Below are 26,194 nucleotides of genomic sequence, written 5' to 3' on the forward strand. Positions count from 1 at the left end.
GGACTAATAACTGCTGGAGCAGAAGATGAAGTAACTAATGAAGTCTGAGTTCTTCAATGAAATAGTTCTTAAGGGATTTGGAATAAATGTTTTAAAATAAATAGAAAATGCCCTCAACTGTGTTGCTCCAGCATTGGAAACCTTCTGTCGATAGGCAAGGAAAGCCCACAGTGGTGTGTTAAACAAAATCAGAGCTTCTCCTCAGCATTCGACTGCCCTTCACATATTTCAGTATTGTTTATTTGAAAAGTAGACTCGGTACCACTGCGCATCCAGTGAAGTTTATCTTGAGAGATCAAGAGAGTCTGAAGCAAGCAAGAAGAGGAGATTGCTCACAGCACCCCATGTTCTTGCTTGAAATAATAAATAAAAATGAGAAAAGTTTTGAAATCTTAATCTCAGCATTGTCAAAACTATAAAATACCCCTCTCCGTTCACAGGAAAATTCACAACACCAGCGTGGTACAGCTTGAAATGCAGGGTGGGCTCCTGCACAGACTCTGTGCAAAGCACTGATCTCCTGGCGCGAGGGTTTCTGTTGTACGCCCCTCTCTCTTTGCTCTTTGGAAAGAAATGGGTCTTGCTGGGAAGCTAACAGAATCGAGCTGGTTCACAAATGGAAGTAGGCTTTAAAAAAAAACAAAGCCAAGCGCTTCTTGGATTTGCACCAGGCTAAATGCTGTGTTTCAGCAGGAGTCAATCAGATAAAAGTCAGGGCATGAGGTTGTGAATTGCAGCAATACGTTTTTCCCTGCCTCACCTGGCTGCCCTGGTGCCTTGTTTGGGCTCGTGAGCCAGCACAGCCTGCTCCCGTTAGCAGAGTCCCCTTCTGGGATGCTCCCTGCCCAGCACCTCCCTGTCTTCCCCCTGACACGGGCAGGTCCCGTCTCCCAGGCTGGCTTCACACCCGTTCTGCACTGGCAGCAGGCTGTGCCTTGTCCCTGCTTCGCAGCACAGGGAGGATGGGGAAGAAGCCCACCTGGCTCCCACCTTGACAGCGGCCCACCACATCCAGGAATGGCAGCAGTGGCTGCAAAGCTGTGCTCAGCTCCCAGGGCTGGAAAACAGCCTTGGTCAAGGAAGGGGACTTGAGCGTGGCTGGCCTGGGTAGCATCTAGAAGCAGCAGCTGGTGGAGTGGGTTTGGTACAGACAAACCCTTTCAGAAAAATTGCCTGCCAAGTCTCTGATAAATATATGAAAACTGAGATTATTTTTTTCAGAAATTTATAACTTGTCCAGGTTTGGGAAATTTTTTTCACAGGAACAATAAAAAGTGCATCTTTGACATTGGAGTGACCACCTTGCCAATTTTCCTGGCATTGCTTCAAACCACATAGGCACCAGAGTTTCACAAACGTTTGTAAGAAGAATCTTAATCTGGGCACAGCATTCTCCCCTCTGCCCCTCATTTTTCCAAACTTGCTGAAATTATCACACATGTGCACATGTACACACATTCACATATTTGGTCTGAGTCAGATGCCAGGCATAGAAAAATTGAGCCCAACAGATTGCTATTTCCATTTTCATATGCAAATATTTTAGAATATAAAATATTTATTTTAACAAAAGATTTTATAACATAAAATGTTACAGAGATTTAACAACACACAGGACTATAGGGCTTAGTTTACAGGGCTTACTGGACTAGATGGATGAGTCTATTACAGAGTGAATTAGGAACTAAAAGCTAGTCTTAGTGAAAAAATGTGACTCCAGTTTAGAAAAAGACATACGGTTTCAGTCTATCTGTGAAATGAGTTGTAGAATGTTGTATTCGTTGCATGAGTTCCTTGCTGAGTTGACACTCAATTGGTTTATTACTAGTAATAAATGCACTCACACACTGTCGTATGGTTGTGTTATCAAAACCAGCTTCATACAAATAACTGCTATCTTTCATTTTCAGAGATTTGAAGCCAGAAAATATCCTGCTAGATGATTATGGTAAGTCTCAGAGGTTTACAGAGATGCTTTCACAGTAAAGTAGATTAAGTTAGTTGTAGGATATCTATTGCACAAAGACAAATAATGCTCTGAAGTGACTAAGAGGCTCAGCATATGCTAATACTTCTGTCTTGGGCTGGGTGAGGTGCTGGAGCTCACCGCAGGGGTGGAATGAAGCAGCCGTACTGCTCAGCAGGGTCTGTTCTCGAGCGCACGGCTTTGCTGGGGGTGTCTGATTTTCCATTGTTTTTCCATCCTTATTGTTGCAAGGCTGACTCAACACTAAGGAAGCTGGTATTTCTAAATCTGTGCTCTCCACTCCATTTTCAAAAGTACTTTCATCCTTTGCTGAGCCAACTCTCTTTTTATGCAAACCCAGGTACCTGTTTGCTGCTGAAGGCAGCGATAATCAAATCTCCTGCTGACTTACAGACCAAATGTAGCCCCTTCAGCCACCAGAGAGTTACAGAATTGTCAGCACATCCATCCCCTGTGATCAGTTCCCTACAGCATGTTCCTCATTGCCTTTTCTCACTGGTTTTAAAATATCTAATGCTAGTATAGAGACCCACTCTAGTCCATAGCCTTACTGTTAAAATTACTTTCACTGCATTATAACACCCGTAGTCATTCCGGTTTTCCTTATCAATGAAACTGCTCCAAATCAGTGATTCAGCCTTTTTGTAAAATGTCCGAACAGTAAATTGCAAGAATATCGCAGTGATATGTTTTGTGTGCAGTTGTGTTTTTGAACTAATGTGGATCATATTATTATATCTGTTATGTGTTGTTTTGTTTCCCTTCCAGGCCATATTAGAATATCTGATTTGGGTCTAGCTGTTAAAATCCCTGAGGGTGAATCAATCCGTGGAAGAGTAGGAACAGTAGGGTATATGGGTGAGTCTTCAGTAGCATATCTTTTTGATAATTTGCTGAGATTACTTGATTTTTTGAGATCTTTCTTCCATAAAAAAAGAGTCACATTCAGCTGGGTCCAGTTTCCTGCAGCAACCCACCACGGAGTCATGCTAGTGGAAATCAGAAGTAGGCAGAAGGATGGACCACAGCAGCCCTTAATGGGACTGGTCTATAATCCTAAATCAGCAAAGCAAATTAAAAGAAGAGACAACAACCAGGATACTAGATGATTTTGGTGTAGATTTATTTTAGGAGAGATATGTACATGAAAGAAAGGTTTCTTTCTAGTTGCTACTTTGTATAATAGTTAAAATGCATTTGTATGTTTATGATAAAATGGGTAAGTCCGCCCCTATGGTCATCTTGACCACAGCCATCTTGAGTCTTTCCCTAGGTGCAGGGAGGCTGCACAAAAGAAGAGTAGAGTTTTGTACATTGGTAAAAACACACTCCCTGATTTAACTAGATCTATTTTCTAAATTCAGTGTAATATTTTCATGCATTCTCTGGGTGGGCATATATTTTGGGATAAAAATTGCTTATGCTTATTTGACTAACTAGAAACTAGCTGATATGGGACACTGTTACACCGTATGGAGACTTTAATGAAAACAAGCAAGTCAGTTGTCATTTCTAAATTTTGTTATTTTGGCGTAAGTTTGTGTGCACACTAAGATTGTGCTTTGGGCTTGTGTGTGTGTGTTTGTACCCATGTATGGAAGTGAGGATGCCTGCAAGACAGTGACTATATGCCCAAAACACACTGGATGGTTACAATGCAAAATAAATGGATTTGCTTTTAAAAGGGGGGGTGGGGGAATAAGTTATAAATTGAGCAAAAAGAAAGAATTTGCTTTTGAAGAAATGCCACTGCTGTTTACAGGATGTGTGTTTGTATGTAATTTCTTCCCTAAATGGAGAAATCTGGAAGGACTCTTAAGATTAGGCCTCTGCTTAATACTTGGCATCAACTTCTTTTTGTTTCTTTAATTGGTCTGACTTGGTAGAGAAGTCAGAAGACAGCAGGCAAATGGCATGTAGCATGTAGAGAAAAAGCATGGCATGTAGCATGATGCATTTTCTGTAATGCCATCAACAGAAATCAAGAGGTATTTTTATATTTTACCCACCAGTCTCTGTGCATGTGTATTCAGTCCAAAAAATGGAACTTCTAGAAATTTAATTTTTTTCCCCTATGTAAATACCAAGCATTTCCACAAGACACATCTTTCTCTTCCACAGCTCCAGAAGTGTTGAACAACCAGAGATACACGCTCAGCCCTGACTACTGGGGACTAGGCTGTCTCATTTATGAAATGATTGCTGGGCAATCACCATTTCGTGGAAGGAAAGAGAAGGTAAAGAGGGAAGAAGTGGACAGAAGAGTGCTGGAGACAGAAGAGGTGTACTCCCATAAGTTTTCTGAGGAGGCCAAGTCCATCTGTAAAATGGTAAGGGGCTTGAAGGCCCAGTGTGGCAGCTTCATTAGCAGCTGTATCTGACACAGTTTGAGCAGTAACACAGTACCATAGAGAGGCTGCAGAGACACGGACTAACCAAGTTCATCTGTTGATGGGATGATTGCATTCCCTATTCATTCAAATTGTGTTTATTTGGGCTTGCTTCTCCATGAGATTCATCATGGTCATCTTGAGTCCTCTCCAAAGTTTTCTGGCCAAGGGAGCAGTATCTATTCTCGTGAGACTTTGAATGTTAGTTTGCAGTCAAGAATGCATTTCTGTCTTTTATAATCGTGTAGAAAAAAATAAAAAGGACTTGATGATGCAAGACTCTGATTGTCTCCTGCAAGGAACTGAAAACCCCATGCTTCCATTGTCTTTGGTGAGAGCTGGGGGTAAGCAGGACAAAGATTATGCAATGAAATTATTGTGACACTCAAATGTTGTCCCACCCCATCTCACTAACTTTGTTAGCAGCTTTTCCCCCGGGATGCCAGGGTATCCAGCTTTTTTAAATACTGTTGAGCTGTCCTTTAAAATGTTTTCTCACTCTTTCAGCTGGGAGTCATTTTTGTAGCACAATAGCCATGTCTGACAATGGAAATCCTCAAACCCTCTGAGAAATCTGGAAGCTGTGTCAGAATTTATCAATGTCTTGTCGACATCCATCTTTAGAAGACTGAATTGTAATTTGGAGAGGGATGTGGCCTTTTTCTTGATGTTGTTTGCTAAAAAGTGAAGTCTCCTTTGGAGACAGTGACATAAGTATGTATACTGGTAGAGAGAGAATGAAGGGAAAGAAAGGTCAACAAAAAGGTAGTGAGAGTTTCACCAACATCTTGTGCAAAAGGCAAGCAAACAGCAGATCAACAACATTCTGGTTGGCTGGCTTCAAGAAGAGACACTGAAGTCTCCTTGCAGAATAATAATGGTAGTATTGCCAAGTATCATCCCTGGAAGTCATTAACTCACAGTGCATCAACTCATTGCTGAATCCCAGGGGTAGTAATTAACTGGCAACACTCTTGATAGATACTCTAGGCCATTCACTGCCCTTAATCTGCGATTTAGAGCCCCCAGTGAAATCGGCGTGGGAGGATCTAGGCCAGCCACAGGCTCTTACAGACCATTTCATGTCCTCAACAGCCATCTCTTCTCTAGTAGCATCTCACCTCCCACCAGGAGAGAAGCAGCATCTGCTAGAATGGCAGAGGGTTTGTGCACATCCTGTTGTTGGCATGAAATGAAAATGTCATGAGGCAAAAATCATATTCTTGTTGCTGTTTCTGTAGTCAGTTGCAGGCATGAGGCATAATAGGATGAAAGTATGCTTTGAAAATAACCAAGCCCATCAGAACATAAAGCTGAGAAGAATTAAATGTCTCATTGATGGGATAGTACTGGAGATGACCTACCATGCCCAGGGGAGTAGACAGCAAAAGTCATTACACTGCAGTGGTCATTTTCATCTTCAAGCCATAGAGTCTATGGTTTCAGGGAGTCAGGGACCTCAGGAAGTTGTCTAGTTCATTCCCTTGCCTCAGGGAACCATGAACTATATATAAATCATTCCTGACAATTCGATCGTTACTGCTTCACTGTCCAGTCACATGGCATGTTTATTTAGGTGGTTTGTGCAAATTCTTAATGGATCCAGAGATAACACTCTCATTTTTGAGCATTAATGCATTAAAATTACTGTGCCTTAAGGTTGGAAGAGCCTTATTTCTGATACTAAGCATAACAGCATTTGTGGTTTTCCATCCAAAAGTCATTTATTTTATCAAGTGATATTTTTAAAAATCCATTATTCAAATATATTTTCTCAAATACTTTTTGCTCTTTATATTGAAAACCAGAACTTTGTTGTTTCATATCAGCATCTTAACAAGGAAGCAAAAAAGTGAAAATTAAGCACCTACCATACCTGCAAAATGAAACATAAAGTTGCAGTACATAAATCTAACTTGCGTCTTCACAAAGATACAACACAAAAGGCTTTCCTGTAGTGGACTCTTCAGGGTCCAGACTCTCATTAATCATCATCCATCCCATATTTCCATGTTTCATTTTGTAAGTAATTTCCCATAAATCAGCCCTCATTTTGGACTAAAACAGAGATGAATAATAAATAATTAGGAACAGGGGCAGCTGACTTTCTGGGAAGCTCCCCAACCCATAGTTCCCATATAACATAACTGCTTCATGGTGGTTTTTTCTGTGAAAAAAATCCAATCTTTCTAGGAATTGCTCCCTGTTTGTTGTTGTTATGACTTGTACTTCATTGATGTACATGTGTGTTTTCCCTGACAAGTGCAGTCTTGCACCAAAGATGTGACTTGAAGTGCATTCAAGTCAACAGTATTGGACAGGTCCATATTGCTGTGCTCTTCTGTCACTGTCAGAGTCCTGTTTGTCTACGTTTCCCAGAGACTCTCTTACCTGCCGCTTCTTAGTCCTGCAGTTCCCATCCGACTCCACAAAAGGGATCTCTGATTGGAGGGTGCAACAAAGATGGAACCAAACTCTTGGTCTGGTGTCCAGTGACAGGACAGGGGGCAATGGGCACAAACTGAAACACGGGAGGGTCCCTCTGAACATCAGGAAACACTTTTCTATCATGAGGGTAGTCAAATACTGAAACAGGGTGCCCAGAGAGGCTGTGGAGTCTCCACACTTGGAGATATCCAAAACCCAACTGGACACGACCTTGAACAACCTGCTGTAGGTGACTCTGCTTTGAGCAGAGGGATTGGACTAGGCAATCTCCAGAGGCACCTTCCAGCCTCAGCTGATCTGTGATTATGATCTCCATTTCCTTCCCAAAGTGCTTCCCCAACCAACTAAAAGATGATAGACTCTTTTTTCCCTAAAAAGCACTTTTTTTTCTTCCTCACTCACCACCAGAAATTCTGTCATCATATGGCTACTACTGCCTGATTTCATCCCTCCTTTCTGCTGTCATCCCTGGAAACCAACTTGTTCACAGATTATAAAACCTTGAAGTTTATCAGTGCTGGCTGAGAATAACTGCTCTTCCATCTGTCTTGAGAGGCAACTCACACACGTCAAGGTCCTGTTCAAATGATTATCATTGCTATTGCTAATAATAATAATAAATATTCTATAGTAAGCTTTTTCAATAAGCTTGTCACTCATGCCTGAGAGACTTTTGACTCTTCAGCTGGCCAGATTGGGCTGTGATTTTGTAAGCACAAGCAGTGCAATGTACAGCCACATATGTCATTCTGGCATCTTCAGTTCCCGCACCACTGTCTCGTCTCATTTAGTAATTGAGAGGTGACCATCATATTACTTTTCTATTCTCTAAAAATTGTTAAAAATAGTATGTTTACTTCTGTTTCAGGATTGAAATTTATCTAGGTGATCCCTTAAACTATTCAGTTAGCTGGGTCAATGGAAGTGGTTTTACCATTCCCCTTTTCTCCTTTCATGAGCAGCAATTTTTTGCACTCACCCTACAAAAAGTTTCCCTTACTCCTATAATTTTAGGACTAGCATCTCAGGACTTGAGTTATTTATTACATGGTATGATCTGACTGATCACATGAAGATAAGTAAAGCAGTGCTTTGGGGACTGTTGGCTTTTTTTAGCAATCCTCACAACAGTTGTTTCTCTTTGTTAAGGAAGCAAAGCAAAGTTGTGGAAAAAGTCTCAGATGTTGCAACATTGCAGAGTTTGAATCCCCAGGGGGGGATCAAATGAGTGACATGAAAGTATCAGAGAGTTCTTTATATCAAGAAAAAGAGCTTAATGTAACTTCACCACTGCTACTCAAGACTCTTCTTTGAAAGTCCTATTCTAGTCACACTTTGCCCGTAACTCTGTAGACTAAATCCTGCCCTCATTTACACACATCCCGTGTCATCTGAAGCGTTTATTACCAGAACATAAAGTTCTGCTGCTTGGCATCAACTTCATGCATGGTTGGATGGCCTAAGCCATCTTCAGATCTGAAGCTCTGTGAATTCTCTGTAGGCTTTGGCTGCAGACTTACACTTAAATTATGTTTGATTGGGTCATTTGCACTGCTGTCCTAGGAGGCCTTGTCATCAGCCTGATGTAGCTGCTTTTGTTCTGCTCTCTATTCATATTAAATACATCCTTTGAACCTGAATTAAACAAAAGTGTAGAGATGACTCAAAATATACAGTTTTTATCCCCGTTTTCCTTCCCTGGTCAGATTCCCAAATGGGATGCATATTGCAGGCTATTATGCAGGTTTACTATTGCAGAAAGCTTCTGGGGCTGCAGGAAATGGTGCAAGACTCATTATTCCCTGGAGAAAGGAAGGACTTTCCCTTCTAGAAAATATTCTACTCCATGCTATCTCTTGATGTCCACAACAGAAGCCAGGAGGAGTGTCTTGCTTCACCTGTTGCTACCTGTAGAGCTGGCTGCAGCTACAGATTCCCAAATTCCATTAATTTCTTATTTTCTTCTCCATTGGGACTCTCCTGGGGCTCTCCTCAAAAGGCAGGCAGCTGCTCCCCTGCAGCAGGGCTTTGCAGAAGAATCCCCTCCTTTCTGTGGTCTTTCAATCCCAGCCTATTCCCAGTGGCCTGTTCACTTTTGTGTCTTTCAGCCTGCGGTGGCCAGCCACGCACGACCAACTGCATTCATGCTCCAGAGGCTTCCTCTTGCATCTGAGGTTACTGAATACTCCCTTGTTCATCACAGAAGAGCCCAGGAATCCCCAGACGGCCTTTTTCTATCCTCAACTACCCTATCCTCTGACCACACACTCCAAACAACTTCCAACATTCACAGCCTTGCAAGGGTAATTTCCCAGATTAGCTTGGTCTTCCCACTTAGTCCAGGGGCAGGAGATTTACTGGCTGCACAGACAAGAAAGTAATCCCCTTTCTTCTCTTCACAGTTGACCTGTAGAGCAGAAACTGCAGAGGTTTCCTTTAATATCTACAGACAGGTCCAAATCTACCCCTTCCTACTACAACTTGCTCCTCAGCAGCACTGTTCCTGAAAGCTTCAGGTATCACTTACAGATGTATATCAGAGCCATGGGTATTAAAATCGGTCCTTCTGCCTTCAGATTCTCCTTTCTACCTGTCAGGGAAGTTCTCACAACATGAGAACAGAAGATCAAAAGAGCTTTTGTCTTCTCTGCCTAGCCATAATAGAGCAAACCACATCTTACTGGAAATTCCAAAGCAATCTTCTTCACATAGGCTAAATCCATATGCCTGTTGGGATTTAAAAAACAGACAAAACCAACAACCCCACAACAAAAAAAACCTTGCCTCAAGATCATGAGAGCTCAAAGTCTCATGCAAAGATTTGAAAGCAAAACATCCCTCTTCCCTTCTACGCAGGGCAAGCAAGCTTGAGAGAAGTGCCCTGAGAAAGATCTTTTCCTGTGAGCTGGATCAGTAGGGTGCTGTATCACGTGAATCTATGTGCTCAGAGGATGGCAAGGCATAGTGGTGTTTCTTCAAGCCTTTCTCCATCTATGAACCAGCCAGTCGTGGTGACCAGTCAGACCAGATGTCACCACCTAGACAGCAGCAGAGGCACAGGAACCTGTGAGAAAGAATGGGATGTTGCTATCTGGAAGCTGGAAGTTGCTGATGTGGCCAGTAGCTTTTCCGCCATTCCTCACTCCATTCAATCTCCTCTGGCTATTGCTGCTGTTACTGCTGAGGTAGAAGACTCTACTTTTATGTCCCACAAACCTCTTCACCACCTCTTCTGGCTGCTTGGCCTCTGCCATTGTGGCTTGCTCAGGACTGGCTGGAGCACGTTCTCTGCATACATGGGGCACACTGACTGCTAAAGCCATTCGACATCTCAGGATGGAAATGAGGACCCTAGCAAAAAAATGCGTAATTGTGGAGGCTATGGAAGTCAAATAAGAAAAGCACTGATGCCCGGGGGGTAGCAGAGCATTCAGAGAAGCCTGAAGAACTGTGACCCTGTAAACCCGTGATAAGGACAAGAAAACCCACCAGAGGAAAGATTACCAACCTCCCATTAGTAACGAACAGTTCCTTCAAGGTTCCTCCTAGTTGAGATGATGTGGCTGAGACAGCAACACAGCCAGAGGGTACTGGGGCATACCCTGAGCTGGAAAGCCTGCAAGCAACATCTCCAGACAGCCTTGCCTTAGCAGGGAAGCTGCCTGGCTCCCCGTTCCCAACCTCATGCAGGGCTGCACCTGATCTCCTGAAACACTTCTTTTCCTCTTCAACCCTGCCAAAGCTTTTTGGCTCCTGCTCTGCTAAGTGAGCCTCAGCCAGGCGCTGGCAGGTACAGCTCAGTTTTCTGTCAGCCCTGGCTGTCGGGTACGGCTAGGAAGATCCCCGGGGACTCCCCAGGTCTCCCAAGGACTCAGTCCCTTCGCGGACTGAGATGCTCAGAAAAGCCGAACCACCCCGCTGCCCTGCATGGGCGCTGAGCCCCGGTGGGCGGGCAGCCCCAGGGAGTTTTGCTAATCACTTCAGCGCGATTGGTCTCCTCAGCCCCCGTGGAAGGGCGCAAGGGGCGACCGCTGCTCTTCCGCTCCCCCTTTGGAGCAGCAAATCTGGCACCGGCAGATGAGGTGAGGCGTGACCCGTCCCCTCCCCCGGGCACCCCGGCACCAGTCCCCTCCTGCCCCACGGAAGGGTCGCCGGCAGAGCTCCGTGGCCGCTTACTCACGGGGCTCCTTGCCCGCGGGGAGCGGATCCCCTCGCCGCCCGCGGCCAGGCCCCGCCGCTGCCCCGGCCCCGCCGCCGCCCCGGCCCCGCCGCGCTGCCGGGCCGCGCTGCCCTTTCCTCTGCTGCCCCCCGGCGGCCCCCGCCGCGCCCGGCAGCCGCGGGCCCGTCCTCCGCTCCCGCCGCCGGGGCCGCTCCGGGCTGCCCCCGCCGGCCGCTCCCCCTTCCCCTCCCCAGCCGGCGGTGGGGGGCAGCAGTGGGGCCGTGGTGTCCGCGCAGGCGGGCTCAGCCCCGTCCGCCAGCAGCCATAGCGATATGGGGGTACCAGAAGCGCCGAGCCGTGGGGTGTCTGCCTGGCTGCACGCCCGGCCCCAGGGGGCATTCGCTTCCTGTATAAAAGGGCTGGTGTTCGCATTCCCTCCGTGGTGTTGCAGTGCAAGTATGCAGTCTTTTCCCCTAGAGTGGAGACTCCAGCAAAGCTAGCCTTGACTGTTCTCAGTGCATTGTTAGTTTGCTGTTGTACCAAGGCACATGTTCAGCATCTCTTCAATAGGCAATTGAAATCTCTGGGTAGATTACAGTGAGTCTGGAGTTCTATTTTCCTTCCTCTATCTAAGTGAGCATCATGCAGGCTTCCTCAAAGATGAATGGAAGGAAAAAAGGAGACAAATTCGTGAACCTTCACATTTCAGCAGATTGGCTGAAGTCATTGATGCATTTAGAAAGGTCTCTGTCCCAAGTGATGGTCTTTTTGCACCAGTCATTTGCATGCTGAGCTCTGCCTCTCTTCAACTGTTTAGATGTGATCTTTTAAGACACTGATTTAGCCTAGTTGATTCTACACCTATGATTTAAAAGAAGAGGCATTTTGATGAAGATTTGGCTACATGTTATGTCTCCTCATCCACCAACTAGTCTGTGCCAGAACTGTTCTTCTGTTGAGCTGTTCTCTTGCAGATCAGTTAGTCCATCCATACAAGGGCTTTCAGGACCTACAAACCCTGTGTTTGTGTTCATGGACCTGCTTATCTAATAGGCCAAGGGTGCTGAGGTCAGTTAGTGTCCATTGCTCCATTACAGGTACTGGGGAAACAGGCAGGACTTGCTGTAGCAGGGAGAGGTGGTGCATTGCCCTTCTCTGAAAACAAACAAGGCAGAACTGAGGATGGTTACCAATACTGGCTCCATGGACAAAATTCCCCTTGAGTTCAGCAGAGATAAGCCCATGAGCACAAAGAGTTGGTTCAATGTGTCATGTGATGCACTGGAATATACTGCAATGGGTGGAGGGAAATACAGTTTGATAGTGAAGTCATTCAGCCCAAGCAACATGGGAAAATTATTCTTACAAGAGTAACAAGAAAAAAAAAAAAAAAACAGAGGAAAAAGCACATGGGACTAATGAATATGCATCTATCTATGCTATTATGATATGTCAGACCTCTTCTTAAAAGTGTTCATTGAGAGTAAGCAGAGGCAACAGTCTCTATTTTGACTGTAAACACTTTACAGCAGGTAATTTTCAAAGGGTTTCACCAGCATGTAGAACAGTGCAGTCCTAATCTATTTAACTTCAGCCATTAAGTAGCAGCAATTACAGTTCCCCTCTGTACTTCCCTCTGGGCTCATTCAAAAACAACTGGAGATAAAAATATCTTTGTGGAGCTCTTGCTGTTCTGACATCCTTACCATTCATCTTGGCATGTTTCAGCTCCTCACCAAAGAAGTGAAGCAGCGGCTAGGATGTCAAGGGGAAGGTGCAGCAGAAGTGAAGAGGCACCCCTTTTTCAAGAGCATGAATTTCAAGCGATTAGAAGCAGGAATGCTGGATCCTCCCTTTGTCCCTGACGTAAGTACAATAGGAAGAACCTCCAGTGGCCTCTTTCAAGAGATTTGTTTCTAAAATAACTTCTCTCTCTTGGAGTTGTCATCACTCTCTGCATGGGCGGCTGCCCTAGAAAGATGTGATAAGCAGTAGGGCTGGAGTGGGGACGCTGGGAGGAAGAAAACTACTCTGTAGGCATCTGCATGCAGGGTGGGTGGGCCTCCACACAGGGTGGAAACCTCAGGCTTCATTCTTTGCCACTTACTTTACTACAGTCTTCCTGTGTGCCACTGGAGGCACCACTTGATCTGTTCATGCCTTCGTTCCCAAACTTTAAACTGGGAACCTTTGTGTTCCTTATCCACAGTAGCAGTGTGAGAATAAGTACGCTTAGGACCCGGTGGTTCTCAGAACAATCATCAGTGAAAGCCACGTGTATCTATACAGATATATAGATACATATGCTGAGGTGAAACTAGAATTACGAAGTCCAAAGCTCTACAGAACTGAGGAATGGACTGGATCATCATGGAAACAGGCATTTATTACAGCATGTCCAAACTAGGTTTAGATATCAAGTGTCACCTCAAGCAGAGGAGGTGACTTGGACGTGAGAGAGCATTTTGAAGTTGTTAGTGTTCATGGGGCAGGGAATCCAACACTGAGTCCTTACTCAGGTTTACACACCACTCTTGCATACAGTGGGAGTCTTTGTTGCATTGGCAAGAACAAAATTTTTTCCACCCTTTTGTGGTATTGGTCTCTACCCCAGTGCCCAAAGTTACCTGATTATTTTCCTCCTGTAGGGCTGTCTTTCTAGCTAGACCCTCTATCCTTAAAGTTCCCATATGGTTCTAAGTAAACACTGCCATTTTAATGTATTAAGGAAAGTAACATCTTGGCAGCTCTCATTCACATTTCTGCAAACTCAACCAAACCAAAGTGGTTTGAACACTACAAAAGTTTACTTTAGCTGCTCTGGTTTTGCTTTACATTTTACTATGTGGCCTAGTTATTCCTGCCAATTAGCCCATGGTGTTATGACCTGCTTTAGTGGGGAGAAATAGGAGACAAGCTACTATTTCTTTCTGGTGTAGAAAATTAGAAAATTCTGGGCTCAAATCTGGGATCCACCAGAGTGTATTAAACGCTTAACTCTGGTATGTAAGGCCTAGAAGGCACCTCATGTAGACATATTTGCTAAAGCAGGGACACATAAATTTTTATGGTTATTTATTGGGAACTCAAGAGCTGCCCCTAATTTAATTTATTTCACACTTCATCCATAGATTTCCAAGTCTTTACTGAAGTCAGCTGAATCACCCAAAGCTATACAGCCAATGGCAGAGGTTGTAATCCAACCCATGTCTCTCCATCCTCTTCTAGACTACTCTGTCTCCACAAAAATGTTGTGGATTTCAGCTATCAGGAATGCAGAGGAATGCAGGCTCCAGAAACTAGGACTTCCATCAGGAATCAGCTCGATTTGTTTGGTCACACTGCTCAGATCTAGATAAAATGCTGCACGGTTGGACCCTTGGGCTGTGCAGTCATGGTACCATGTGTAGTCAGTAGGATTCAACGTGTACTTGAGTTCAGCAGGTCAGGCTGGTCCCACAAGCCACCCCTCAATTATTCCTGCACATCAAAGGGTAACTGTGTTGCTGATGGGCACATCCAATGACCACACTAAATCTAGGCATGCAGAGGACTGCACTAACTATGTCAGGTAGCCAGTGATGACTATTTCTGCATTCTGTGGCTGACTGCTGGAATGTGAGCTAAAAGCAGTGTCACTGCAAAGAGTCCTGTCTCTGCCATCCCAGAAAACCAAGCAGTTTAAAAAGGCAAAGCCATTTGACTATTTGTTTGAAGAAAGGGAGCCAGGTTAAAAGAGTTAATAGAGGTGATTCTGGACAGCTTCCAGCAGCTGAGCTATTAATAAAAACAATGGAAAAATGCCAAACCTCTTCTGTTTTCTTTAGCAATTAGTATACATTCCTTTAAACTCTTAAACTGCAAACTCCACAGCAGAAGGACACTCCTACCTGAGGTGCCTTTTCAGGACCAGTTTCAGCATGTCACTCATAAACATTCTGGTTTTCTGTTCCCTCTCTAAAAGAAAAGACTACTGAAGGTTGTGATTTTTGTTTTCTTGCTCTTTCTGTCCTTTTCCCCTCACCTCTTACCCATATGCTACATGGGTGACTAAAACCCACTTTGACTGCGCTGATGCTTTAAGGACTTCAAAGTGGGAAGCTTAACATTCTTAAAGCAAAGTCAGCCTTTGATGATAAACATGCGGGCAGAGCAAGTCTGGAGAAGCAGGATGCAGATAGTTACTTATTAGGCATTCTCACTTGACTGAATCTGTGAATGAAAGCACATGGTCAGACTCAGAAGTATTTCTTCTCTTGCTGTTTTTCTTTTTTTTTTTTTCTGCTGAGATAGCCCAGAGCAGTGTACTGCAAGGATGTGTTAGACATTGAGCAATTCTCCACAGTGAAAGGAGTTAACCTGGACCAAACAGATGATGATTTCTATTCCAAGTTTTCCACAGGATCAGTGCCTATTCCATGGCAAAATGAGGTAAGGAGGTATCATAGTAAAATTATTCCAACAAAACCCCTAACACAGGTGGTTTAAGAGGAGCTGTGTATTTCCAGTAATATAGCTACTGGATGACTTGCCAGACTCTAATGCTTTCATAAGTTACAAACGGCCTCTTTCAAGATCTATAATGTAGCACAGATGGCAGGTTCAGGTGACTGTATCTGTTGGCTCTGCTTATTTGTGTAAATTGGCAAGGATCCTACTGTACTTCCTTCTCCTGGGTTTCTACAGAGGTGTTTTGACAACAGCTCTGAGGAACTTCTGTGAGATGGCTGGAAGTCCTAATGGGAGGCTGCTCCATTGGGCATCCTGGTCTCATTCCTTTTCTTCTACCTGCAGTGGGTCCCAGCTGCAGCAGTTGACTCTGGGCCTTGAACTGCTCCAGGGTTTCCAGATTTGTCTTTGTTTCTGTTTGATATCAAAACACAGCCAACAGTGGATTTAATAATCCAACAGTGGATTTAATAATCCAACTCTGGATCAAACAGCAGGGGTTCACTTGGGCAGAGGGGTGCTAATAACCGGGATTTTGTGAATATGCCTGTCTTTACCCAATATTCTCCACAGTGCTAAAGAAAAGACCAGAAAGCTTTATGGGGCAACTTCTAATAAGACTGATGTCCAAAGATGCAGAGCAGCCTCAGCCTCTCTTTTTCATATATCCTATTTACCTTCTATAGCCACCAGTAGGAATTCAACTGTTAACTCTCCTAACATATTGCTCAAGCTGCTGGTCCTGATCCTGACTTGGAACAACCTAGCACCACTGGAATATATGTAATGCAGATGTATAATTTCTTTTTTTCTTTCTTATTGTATTCCACTAGATGATCGAAACAGAGTGTTTCAAAGAACTGAATGTATTTGGACCAAATGGTACTATTTCACCAGACCTAAACAAAAGCTACCCCCCAGAGCCACCCAAGAAAGGATTGCTGCAGAGAATATTTAAACGACAGGTGAGACCTTTTATGACTGAGACAAGGAACCTCTCATAGATGCCCAGTGTCACATGTTTTGGTAATATTTTTGTAGAAGAAAGACAGTGTGTCTTAGAGAGGGCTTGCTGTCACAGTTACCAGGTAATTTCCTGACTAATACTGCCTATCCCAGGATTCCCATCTACCCCTTGTGATTTTTTTACCGCCAGAAGTTCCAGTGTTTTTCATGAGTTTTGTTTCCAGTGTTTGAAGAGTTCTTACCCAAACTATTTTTCGGTGGTATGCTGAAACGCCTTTTGAAATGGGTATATGGTTTTGATAAGTTCCTTGTGAAACCCCTTGATTTATGTGTTTAAAAAAAGTGCAGCTGCTGAGTGAGGTAGTCATGGCAGGAAACCAAGGCACTAGAGAAGAGAGCAGACCAGATAATACGTGATTTACGGCTTTCATGAGGCACCATGGCACCATTAGCAAATCTAAATAACATTCTTAGACCAATCTGTGCCTGAGCATTGGCAGACATCTTCTCTATTAGTCAGATTTAGCGGATACTGACATTTTGCTGTGAATTGATTTGACTCTTGGAGCTTGAGTGAGTCTTCTTTGCTGCATTCCTCAGCATGCCATGGTCCTCCTGACCTAGAGAGAATACAAGTAAGAAAGTGAAGACTATTTTACATCCAAAGATGTACAAACAAAAACCTTGCAGTCCAGTCAGTACATTATCACCATAAAATGAACAACGATCCTAGAGGTCTTTTCCAACCTTATTGGTTCTATGATTCTATGATTCTAGAAAAGAAAGCATGGCAAGTTTTGGGAATCTAATTGTTGTTGACTTCCTTTTTCTACAGCATCAGAACAATTCAAAGAGTTCTCCAAATTCAAAGGCCACTTTAAATCGCCACCTAAATTCAAATCACGTAAGTTCAAACTCCACTGGAAGCAGCTAGTTCCAACTCAGTTTTATGAAACAAAGTGTTTGCATCCTTCCACTATAATCTATGGAGCTTCTATGGATGAGAGAACCTCCACCGTTGAGTGAAAAAAAAACCAGGATCTCCCCAAAATGGAGATTTTCTATCCATTCCTTCCAGTGGAGCCTCACATTTTAAGAAGAATTTTCCACTCAGGTCTGTTTTTGGAGGTGGCACTCAAGACTGTGTGAATCAAATTTGTCTATTTAGAACATTGCAATAGAAATTCAATGAACATGACTACTTGCACGTATTTAAATAGCATCATACTAGAACTGAATTTTGTCTTTGTTATTTTTAAAGAAAAGTTTTGTAAATTTCTCTATTGTCTCAGTTTACATTTTGTACATTTGTATTTAAATGAAAGTCAGACTTTGGAGGTGTATATTTTCCAAGCAGCAGCTGTAAAGCCATGTGTTTTAAGACTTTTTTTTAAAAGAAAAAAAAAAAGTGACTCAAACTTCCAGAGCCTCAAATGAGAAATCATTCTTTTTAGTAATTCTAGAAAATTATTCATAAATCATTTTATCAGACTGGTTTTTATTGACATGCATTTTTATGGAACAGTTTATTCTTAATTATTTTACATCTGTATATTTGGTTTACAGCAACACTGCATACATTTCTCCTCTTCATTAGTTTGTAATGTCTCGCATTAAATGCTGAAGGACAAGATTTTGATGCATTCAAGAATGCTACTTGCTATGCCTAAGGTTTGTGATGTCATGGGACCAGCACAGCTGAGATTTGCACTTACTTACATTGTTAGCTCATCAAAAACTTTTTGGTTAGAAAGGGAACCCTATTTTCAGCCCTTTTCCTTCGCTAGTTTTTGTCCTGTTTCTAATGATAGCAAGAACAAAACTGAGTGAGAGGTGACCAGGAAAGCAAATGACCATTTGTCTTTCAAGGACTTGAAGCCTGCAGCTGCTTAAATGAGAGCAAAACTCAAAGTGTTCTCCATGCTGCAGTCAAAAGTCCAAGGCCTTTCCACAGTTGCTCATATCAAACAGGTAGCAAGAGAGAAATTCAATAGTCTGGTTTGTGCTGACCACGAGATTCATGTCAGCTTTCTAGAGCTGAGCTGTGGAGGTTCAGAGTGGGATCTGAGCTGCATTTGAGCAGTAGCAGAACCTGTCAGTTGTGTCTGCACTTAGACTTCTTCCATGTGTCATGCCAAACACACCATGACTCAGCCCCCCAGTTAGGTCCTCAACTTAATTGAATGAAATGTCAGTTATGAAATAATACATCCCACTTTTGGTTCCATCATTCTATGTCCAGGATCCTGTAACATATAACTAGTATAAACAGGATCAGTCAGAATCAGCAGCAGTACCTCAGGCATCAGAATCATGTTCTTCTCAAGTATGCCACTATCTATTATTATTAAGAACACCAGATCAAATATATGGTTACTTCCCTTCAACAGAAATTAGAAAACCTTTGTCCTGCCAAGTGCAGACAGGATCTCCATAACCCAACATCTTCCCTAAAACAGGCTGGTTCGCGACACGCTTTACAACGTCGGCTAGAGTAAACTGATGATTTTACACCTTTGGGTCAGCAGGAACATCTGAAGGTCAGCCTGGTGTGTCTAAAACCCTGTTAGCTAGTAGTGCAGTTATCCCAGGGTACAAGGAAGCACTGCTCCTGTGGAAGTCTTAATAGCCAAAATTCATTAGACTATCATGTATATGTTCTATCTGGCCAATGCAGAAGGCAAAAAAGATGCAGGTTAGTAGTGACAAAGCTCTGAGTGAGAAAGTCACAGGAATTACATACTAAAACAACTTGAGACTATGAAGGAGAGAGACAGAACAGGGCCAGAATTTGCATAAAGCAGCTGACAGAAAAGTCAAGAAAGAGAGATGGGGCTTTGGCACGTTTATCAAGAGTAAAGTATGTTAAGATGCAAGTCCACATCATTCCAAAAGCCTCCAGTTTTCCTGGTCGCTAGTAGATATGCAGTGAAGCTGTGTAAGGGTGCCATAATATCATCAGGACATTGTTCCTCTCTTTCCTTCAGGTCAGCATGGCCCAGAAATACCTTTTCCCTATATTGGTGGTGCTCAGGGAGAGCTTCAGCCACTCTCCCGTGTCAGACAATGGCATTGCAGATCTTCTGGAAGAGGCAAGATTTTAGAGAGACAGTAATAGATGAGAATTTTGAGTAATTTTCTCTGATTCAGCTATAAACTAAATCTATAACGGTTGCAGATGGGGCTATTACCTCCAGTTCTGTTCTCATGGCCTGACATAAAGCTACCTATGTCAACAAGAGTGATCAGTCACTTTAGCACACTTGGGATGAAGACGTACTTGCTCTGGGATGTTTTCATGGGCCTTCTTTAATGATATGTGGGCTTCCACCTGGCTTCAAGAAATGTAGGTGAGAAGCGGAGGAACAGATCATAGCCAGACAACTGATGTACATCAGTGTACCTAGACAAGACACACATCTTAGTTCTTGGAGAGCTGCAAATGTGCAACTCTGATCTGTTTCTATCACTCTAAGACATCACCTTCTATCAGTATTGTATACAATATGCTTGTGCACCGTCAGCTGATTTCATCCTGCACTGATGCTAGGGGAAGGGAGTGCTGCATCAGGGCTATAATGAAAGATTAAGCTGTTTTTCCACTCCTGCCATTATCTCACTTTGCAGGAACAGACAAGCATATTTCCCCATCAGAAAAGCGTGACTGGTAATATCTACCTGCCACCATGAAATAGGAAAAAAGGCAGTTGGGGGAAGGCTTAGCCCATTAATGTTTCATTGGATAAATCTGATAAAACTGCAGCTATTGGCCCAAGGGCTTCGTCTCCTACCTGTTACCAATTTGTCACATGAAGACTAAATTTTCTTTCTTTACCATGTCCCAGCTGGGAAATCAGATCTTAATAACAGCAAACCCCTTTCCTGAAAGCTGGTGAACAAATGGCAAATATCGATGGTAAATGGCCTTATACCTCTTAAATGCAATCAGCCTTAACTAGTGGTGGATGACTTTTTTATATGACATGAATGACAGCAAATGTGCCTTCTCCTGCTCTCCTTTCAGCCGAGACAGTTGCTTACTCAGCACCTCTCGGACTCTAGCAGTGGAGATGCAGGGACAGTGCAAAGTCCTCAACTGATGAGAGCTGCATTCAGTGAGTCCTGATACCTGGAGGACATTATGCTAGGGTTAGATACCCTGAATTCTCAAGATGGTGTGGAAGAAAGATGCTTATGTGCACTTGAAGCTTCAAGCCTGGGAAGAAGTCCCTCTGGGTCCCATCCTTGAGAGCAGTGAGTAAGGGGAGAGACAGAAAACAAGACCAGCTGAGGGAGGTTTCGTGTTGCTGCCCTGAAGTGTTGCTATCCTGTCTGACAAACTTTAAACAGTATTACAGTGCTGGGACAGCAGAATTGTACTCTTTCAGTATCCAAGCCCTGAAAGATTCAGTCAATATCATACATCACTAGTGATAATGAACAGTCCTAGGAATCTTCTAGTCAGGGTTTGCCTACAACAACAAAACACACAGGCTTTTCTTTTTTATTACTTCTTTCTTTTTTTAAAAATTTTAAAATATATTTTTCAGCTCACCTTGCACTCAAGACTGGAGTAGGACCACAGTCCTCTCACTTTCACTGTGTGACCACGTGCAATCTGAGCCCAGAACTCAGGGCTAAAGCCCTGCCGAGGCAGTCCCCTGCACAGTCAGGCTTCCATAGACACTTGGCATCTGGCTCCATGGAGCCAAATTCAGGAAACACTGGGAGACATGGTTGTTCAGGAGCTCTGAAAAAAAAAACCTTATAGTTTCATCATAGAACCTTGGAGAGCATTTGCGATGGTATTTTTTAATATTTTGTTTCAAAGTGAATAGTTTTTGAGGTGGGTTTGCACATAACAAAGGAGCAAAAAGGAGTAATTATTTAACATCTTTCCAGACTGATTAACTTTCTATATCTCCTTTCCAATTACAACAGAAATTCTTTCCAAAAAACCGCATACATTCAGATCTGTTTGCTTGCTTTAAATACAGATGAGCAAACCTAGCTCTTTTTAAGAATCAGAAGTTTTTTGCAATCTGATCCTGAATTGTGCAAGCATGTTTTTTATTTTTAAATCTTTACTGAGTAGTCTGATGAACACTAATTAGTTTACAGGCTTTTATGATTCAGATGTTTGCTATTCGTTTTCTACAGTGTCTCCAGGTTCACTTAAATCTTGTAGCATTTTTTCCCATCTCTGGTTGGATGAGAGGCTTTTCTAAACAAAGCCATAATGAAGAGGAAAATAACAAATAATAAACTCTTACGTGTGCACTCTTGACCTGGATTATCTAAAAAGAGATATTTTTACAAGTATGGCCATGACTCAGGTGTTGTTTCTGAACAAAAACCTGCTTGTGAAGCTCAAAGTGTGAAGATAATCAAACCAAACAGGTACTGGAGATCAAACTGAGCATTAGGGAGCTGCAGAATTCAATATCACAGCATTCATCTGGCCCTACAGGTTAGGGATGCCTGGTAACTGGCAGTCCAGAGACAATACCAGCGTGGTGGGTTGACTCTGGTTGGGTGCCAGGTGCCCACCAGACACTGTGTGAGTCCCCTACTCAGCTAGATGGGGGGGAGAAAAATGAGATTAAAAAAAACCCTCATGGGTCAAAATAAAGGCAGTTTAATAAAAGCAAAAACAGACTGCGTGTGGAAGAAAAAGAAAAGATTTTATTAGCAGGCAATGTCCAGCCACTTCCTGGGAAGCCAGGCTTCAGTACATGCAGCAGTTGCTCCAGAAGGCAAATGTCGAAAATAATGAATGCCCCTCTCTCCAGCTGCAGTTGTGCAGGGCTTTTTTCCCCCCTTCCTAAACATGTTGCCCCAGAAGCACTACTACCGTCACCGATGGACTCAGCCTTGGCCAGCGGTGGGTTGCCTTGGAGCCGGCTGGCACTGGCTCTATCAGACATGGGGGAAGCTTCTGGCAGCTTCTCACAGAAGCCACCTTTGTAGCCTGATCCCCCTGCCCCAAAACCTTGCCATGCAAACTTAACACGGCCAGCTATCCATATGAACAGTTTGATACCATCTCAGTTTGCAGTCATCCACTCCCCAGAAACTATGTTTAAGAGTGCTGTCAGTAGTAGGGAGGCAAACTTGGCTGACCCAGAAAGACGTTTGATTCAAAGACACTGATTCTTAATGTCATTCAGCCAGACCTCAGGACCCAGCTTGAATTCTTTGCTTCATCTGTGAAACCCTCCCATTTCAAACCCAGTTGCTGTTGATCTTTTTCAGTAAAGATGTCTTGCCTAAAAAGAAAACCAGGAAACCAATCTGTAATGCTAATAAAACCATGGGCAGGACAAGGAAGAGACACAAGCTGTGAGCTCTGGAGGACAGTGTGAAAACTACCATAAAGTGTGTATCGTCAGCAAGTGTCTAATGGCAGTTGTTGTCACACATCGCTGCACGTTCTTCCTTGGTTCATCATATGTTGCTCACATTTTTTTGATTAACCTTGAAATTGCACACACAGGTCATAGTAAGCACAGGGTCTGGTCTGTGGCTCAAAGACTTCGTCTCTATGAGGGTCAGGTGTAGCAGTTTTACCAGGCACGCAGGTATCCATTCAGCCTGCGTGAAGGTGTCTGTCTCCATGTATCTGAGCCTCAATCAGGAGATCTCTATGTAGAGTTTTCTGGAAGAGCAATAAATGCACACTCTTATAGCGCAGCTGCTTCGTCTTACAGACATCCGTGGAATGGGTGGCTGCAGGACCTGACTTCAATGTGGACAAGATATGAGTGTTTTAACCTCTGCTCCACAGTTAGCTGTGATTTTTTTTTCAGTTTGTATTTGTAATACGCACTTGTTAATTCTCTCAGTGCGGATGAGATAATTCACCAGGCATTTCTAGGCATTTCCCATACAATCTTTGAGAAGACTGGACTTCGCTTTGAAAGAACATCCTTGGATTAGTCTGCCCCTTGGGATCTAGACCACCTTCCTTCACATGCATAGCATGAAGCACAAAGTAGCCTGCAGGAGCAATAGAAGTCCAGACTTACAGGCTCTCCTGCCTGAGGATGGTCCTAGCCTGTTTCAGGCTGCAGGGAAGTACATTTGGCAGTGAAGTTTGGGAGAATCGGTCTGTTCAGGGGCTCCATGGAAGATAGAAGGTTACAGAATTGTCTGTGTCAAGCCTTCCACAAATATTACCTACAATTTAAAATGCTACTAATTTTTTAGAGTCAGAATAATAGTGACTAACACCCTCTTGCTGAAGTTGAGACTTCAGACTGCATAAGTCTAAAACAATTCTTCACTTTCATGTGCTGGGCAGGGCACAATCTTTTTTTTAAACTAAATAATATTGTTTATGCAGTGCTGGCTGGTAATAGTTTTCTGTCCTTAACTGCAAAAAGGAAAGAGAAAGAAATGGGTTCAAAGAATTTTGCAAATTTTTTGCTTTAGGGGAACTACCAAAGAAGGTGGAAACCAATACAGTATTACATGCTTTCCTCCCCCAAATCTCTCTCTGATAATACAAATACAAGCTGCTGCAGTTGATCAGCTAAGTCAGTGTACTGACAAATGGGCTTTATGAAAGAAACACTTTTAAACAGATTTCTGTCTATTCACCAAGATGAATATTAATGCTGACACAAATGTATTCTCCTTGGTTTATGTACTGGAGCCAGAAGTGGTGGTTTGTATTCCTATGCTGCCCATGTTTTTCTTCACTGCCCTGGGCAAACCTCTGTGCAATTTTGTTTTCCCATTCTTGAACATGGAGGGACGCTCTCTGTCTATCAATAGAAAGCACTTTGGAGTCTGTGCATAAAACAGATCAATATCAACTCGTTGTTGTATTATTTAAGTGAAATAGACTTCATATAGCTGCTCTTATTTACATGACTAGGGAGATGATGCTTTTTTATTATTGGTTTGTCTTAGTTCCTCAGAGATACTGAAACAGAATGCACTGCACTTCTGTAAAGACATCTCCAACAGAAGATGCGATTACAGTGCACATGTTAAATTATTCATTTCTTATTTAAGAGCTAGCTAGTAATTGCAGCATTCACACAAACACTTCTTTTTTATATTGGAAAGAAACAGTTATGAGGAAGAGAACAAAATAACATTCATCACTTCTTGGCCAACTCTTTTGGGCAAGCCTGCAAATGAATCCCTAGGTTCCAATTAAGTGAAATGCTGTGTGAAGTCACAAAGATGCATGCATGGCAAACATTGGGTCAACTCACTCCCCAGCTATGGAAACAAAAGAGGCAACCACATGCCTGGGATCAACGGGCTCTAAAGGGGAACTCCAGGCTTTCTGAAAAATCAGTGGTCCTGTAGGGAAGATTTACTCCCAGAGAAGAAACATTTCAGGTAGTGGTGGATGGCAAATGTGTTTTCCTTTCTCATCACCCCACACACAGCTGTTAGATAAGTTTATTAGCAAGCTCAAACAAGTTATGTTTCATGTGTATTGAATGCGATCTCCCTTAATTGCATTTCTTTTAAACACTGGACACTCTTCTAAAAGACTTAATGTTTTAGCCTTTTGAAGGTGAAAGTTGTAAAAACTTTATTTTGTGTTTCTGAGCAATGTAGATAGACCTAAAGATTTCATGAACTATCATGTGGTTGCCCATATCTGACTAATGATTAAATTGTAAATTTGCAGTTTCATATTAGGGTTAGTCTATTCACCTGCTTTAAAAATTAAAAATCATATTTGGTATATAAACACACACAGAATATCCTTCTGACTGAATTTCAAGAGCATATCCAGGATTAAATGTTTTTAAGCACTTCTAATACTGTAGTCTATAAGAGGAGCAGACACTTCTAAATCAATGTTAAAAGTTGTCTTTCATAACTGAGTCAACAGATCATTTTTGTAATAAATTAAAGCAAGTGTTCTCAATTAGAAGATCTAGTGGCTGTTGGTATTGTACAAAAAAAATCATTCTAGTATCCAAAGGGTTGGGGGTGGGGAGGGTCTGTTTGGTTTTGTTTCTCTTTCCAGGGAGATCTTTAACATTGTTTGATGAAGCTAGTTTCATTTTGAGATTGTTACTGAAGATAAAGGCTTCTGTGTTCTATGGCTGCTTGGATTCTTCGTACATAATGTCATAGTAATGTCACAGTGCTGCTGTATCTAGATCAAACCACTGTTTTGATTGTTTTTTTGCCTTTGGTTTTTTTTTTAATAAATTCTTTAATTTAAATACATTAAAATGATACATTTTGCTTTAATGAGCCAATCAAATGGAGCTTCCTCAAGTCCTTGGGATCTTGAAGATGATTACAGCAAGACTGGGGTGCAGCCCACATCTTGCTAGATGCCTTTGTGGCTGCATATGTTTTAATATTACTGCTTTTTGTATTTTCTGTCCCATCACATCTTCACAGAGACTGTGGGAACTGAAAACCAAACTGAGGTTGGATCTCACTTCGTGGAGGTTCAGGTTCTCATCTGAAAGCAGGTTGTGCTTCCCCTGAGATGTCCTTTCTCTGCCTTCCATCCTCCCATCCCCAGCCTTCCGCTGCCCTGCAAACTGTCAGCCAACACAACTCTTTATGACCTTAAAAATAAGTTCAAGGAAAGGATAAGTTCACTGGTAGGGATGCATGCTTCAGAAGACATGAACTTTTTTTTTAAGTTGAGCACTGTCTGATTTATGGGGCCCTACAGAGCGCTTTCCCTAAGCTCCAATTAGGCAGAGAGAAAGTGTTCAGAGAAGGAGAACAACCACAGCCAACCAAGTGTGCTTTTCAGTATTCCGTACAGAAAGGTCTAAAACAAAGATAAAGAGTAGC

The 26,194-nt window shown here is 42.8% G+C and overlaps 1 protein-coding gene across 7 annotated transcripts in view; it reads left to right on the plus strand.

Moving 5' to 3' along the window:
• Positions 1 to 26,194, plus strand: part of GRK5 (G protein-coupled receptor kinase 5) — a 179,533-nt gene that overhangs the window by 150,500 nt on the left and 2,839 nt on the right. For 4 of the 7 annotated variants that reach the window (XM_064464269.1, XM_064464268.1, XM_064464273.1 and 1 more), the window contains 7 exons: positions 1,911 to 1,948; positions 2,756 to 2,845; positions 4,109 to 4,317; positions 12,713 to 12,850; positions 15,278 to 15,415; positions 16,267 to 16,398; positions 17,235 to 17,303. In XM_064464269.1, the coding sequence (XP_064320339.1) occupies positions 1,911 to 1,948; positions 2,756 to 2,845; positions 4,109 to 4,317; positions 12,713 to 12,850; positions 15,278 to 15,415; positions 16,267 to 16,398; positions 17,235 to 17,303 (814 nt within the window). Of the gene's footprint in view, positions 1 to 1,910; positions 1,949 to 2,755; positions 2,846 to 4,108; positions 4,318 to 12,712; positions 12,851 to 15,277; positions 15,416 to 16,266; positions 16,399 to 17,234; positions 17,304 to 19,386; positions 25,603 to 26,194 lie in introns of those variants that run through there. The other 3 variants (XM_064464271.1, XM_064464272.1, XM_064464270.1) reach the window with 3 other exon arrangements.

Source organism: Phalacrocorax carbo, chromosome 12, assembly GCF_963921805.1.
Source record: "Phalacrocorax carbo chromosome 12, bPhaCar2.1, whole genome shotgun sequence".
Classification (NCBI taxonomy): domain Eukaryota; kingdom Metazoa; phylum Chordata; class Aves; order Suliformes; family Phalacrocoracidae; genus Phalacrocorax; species Phalacrocorax carbo.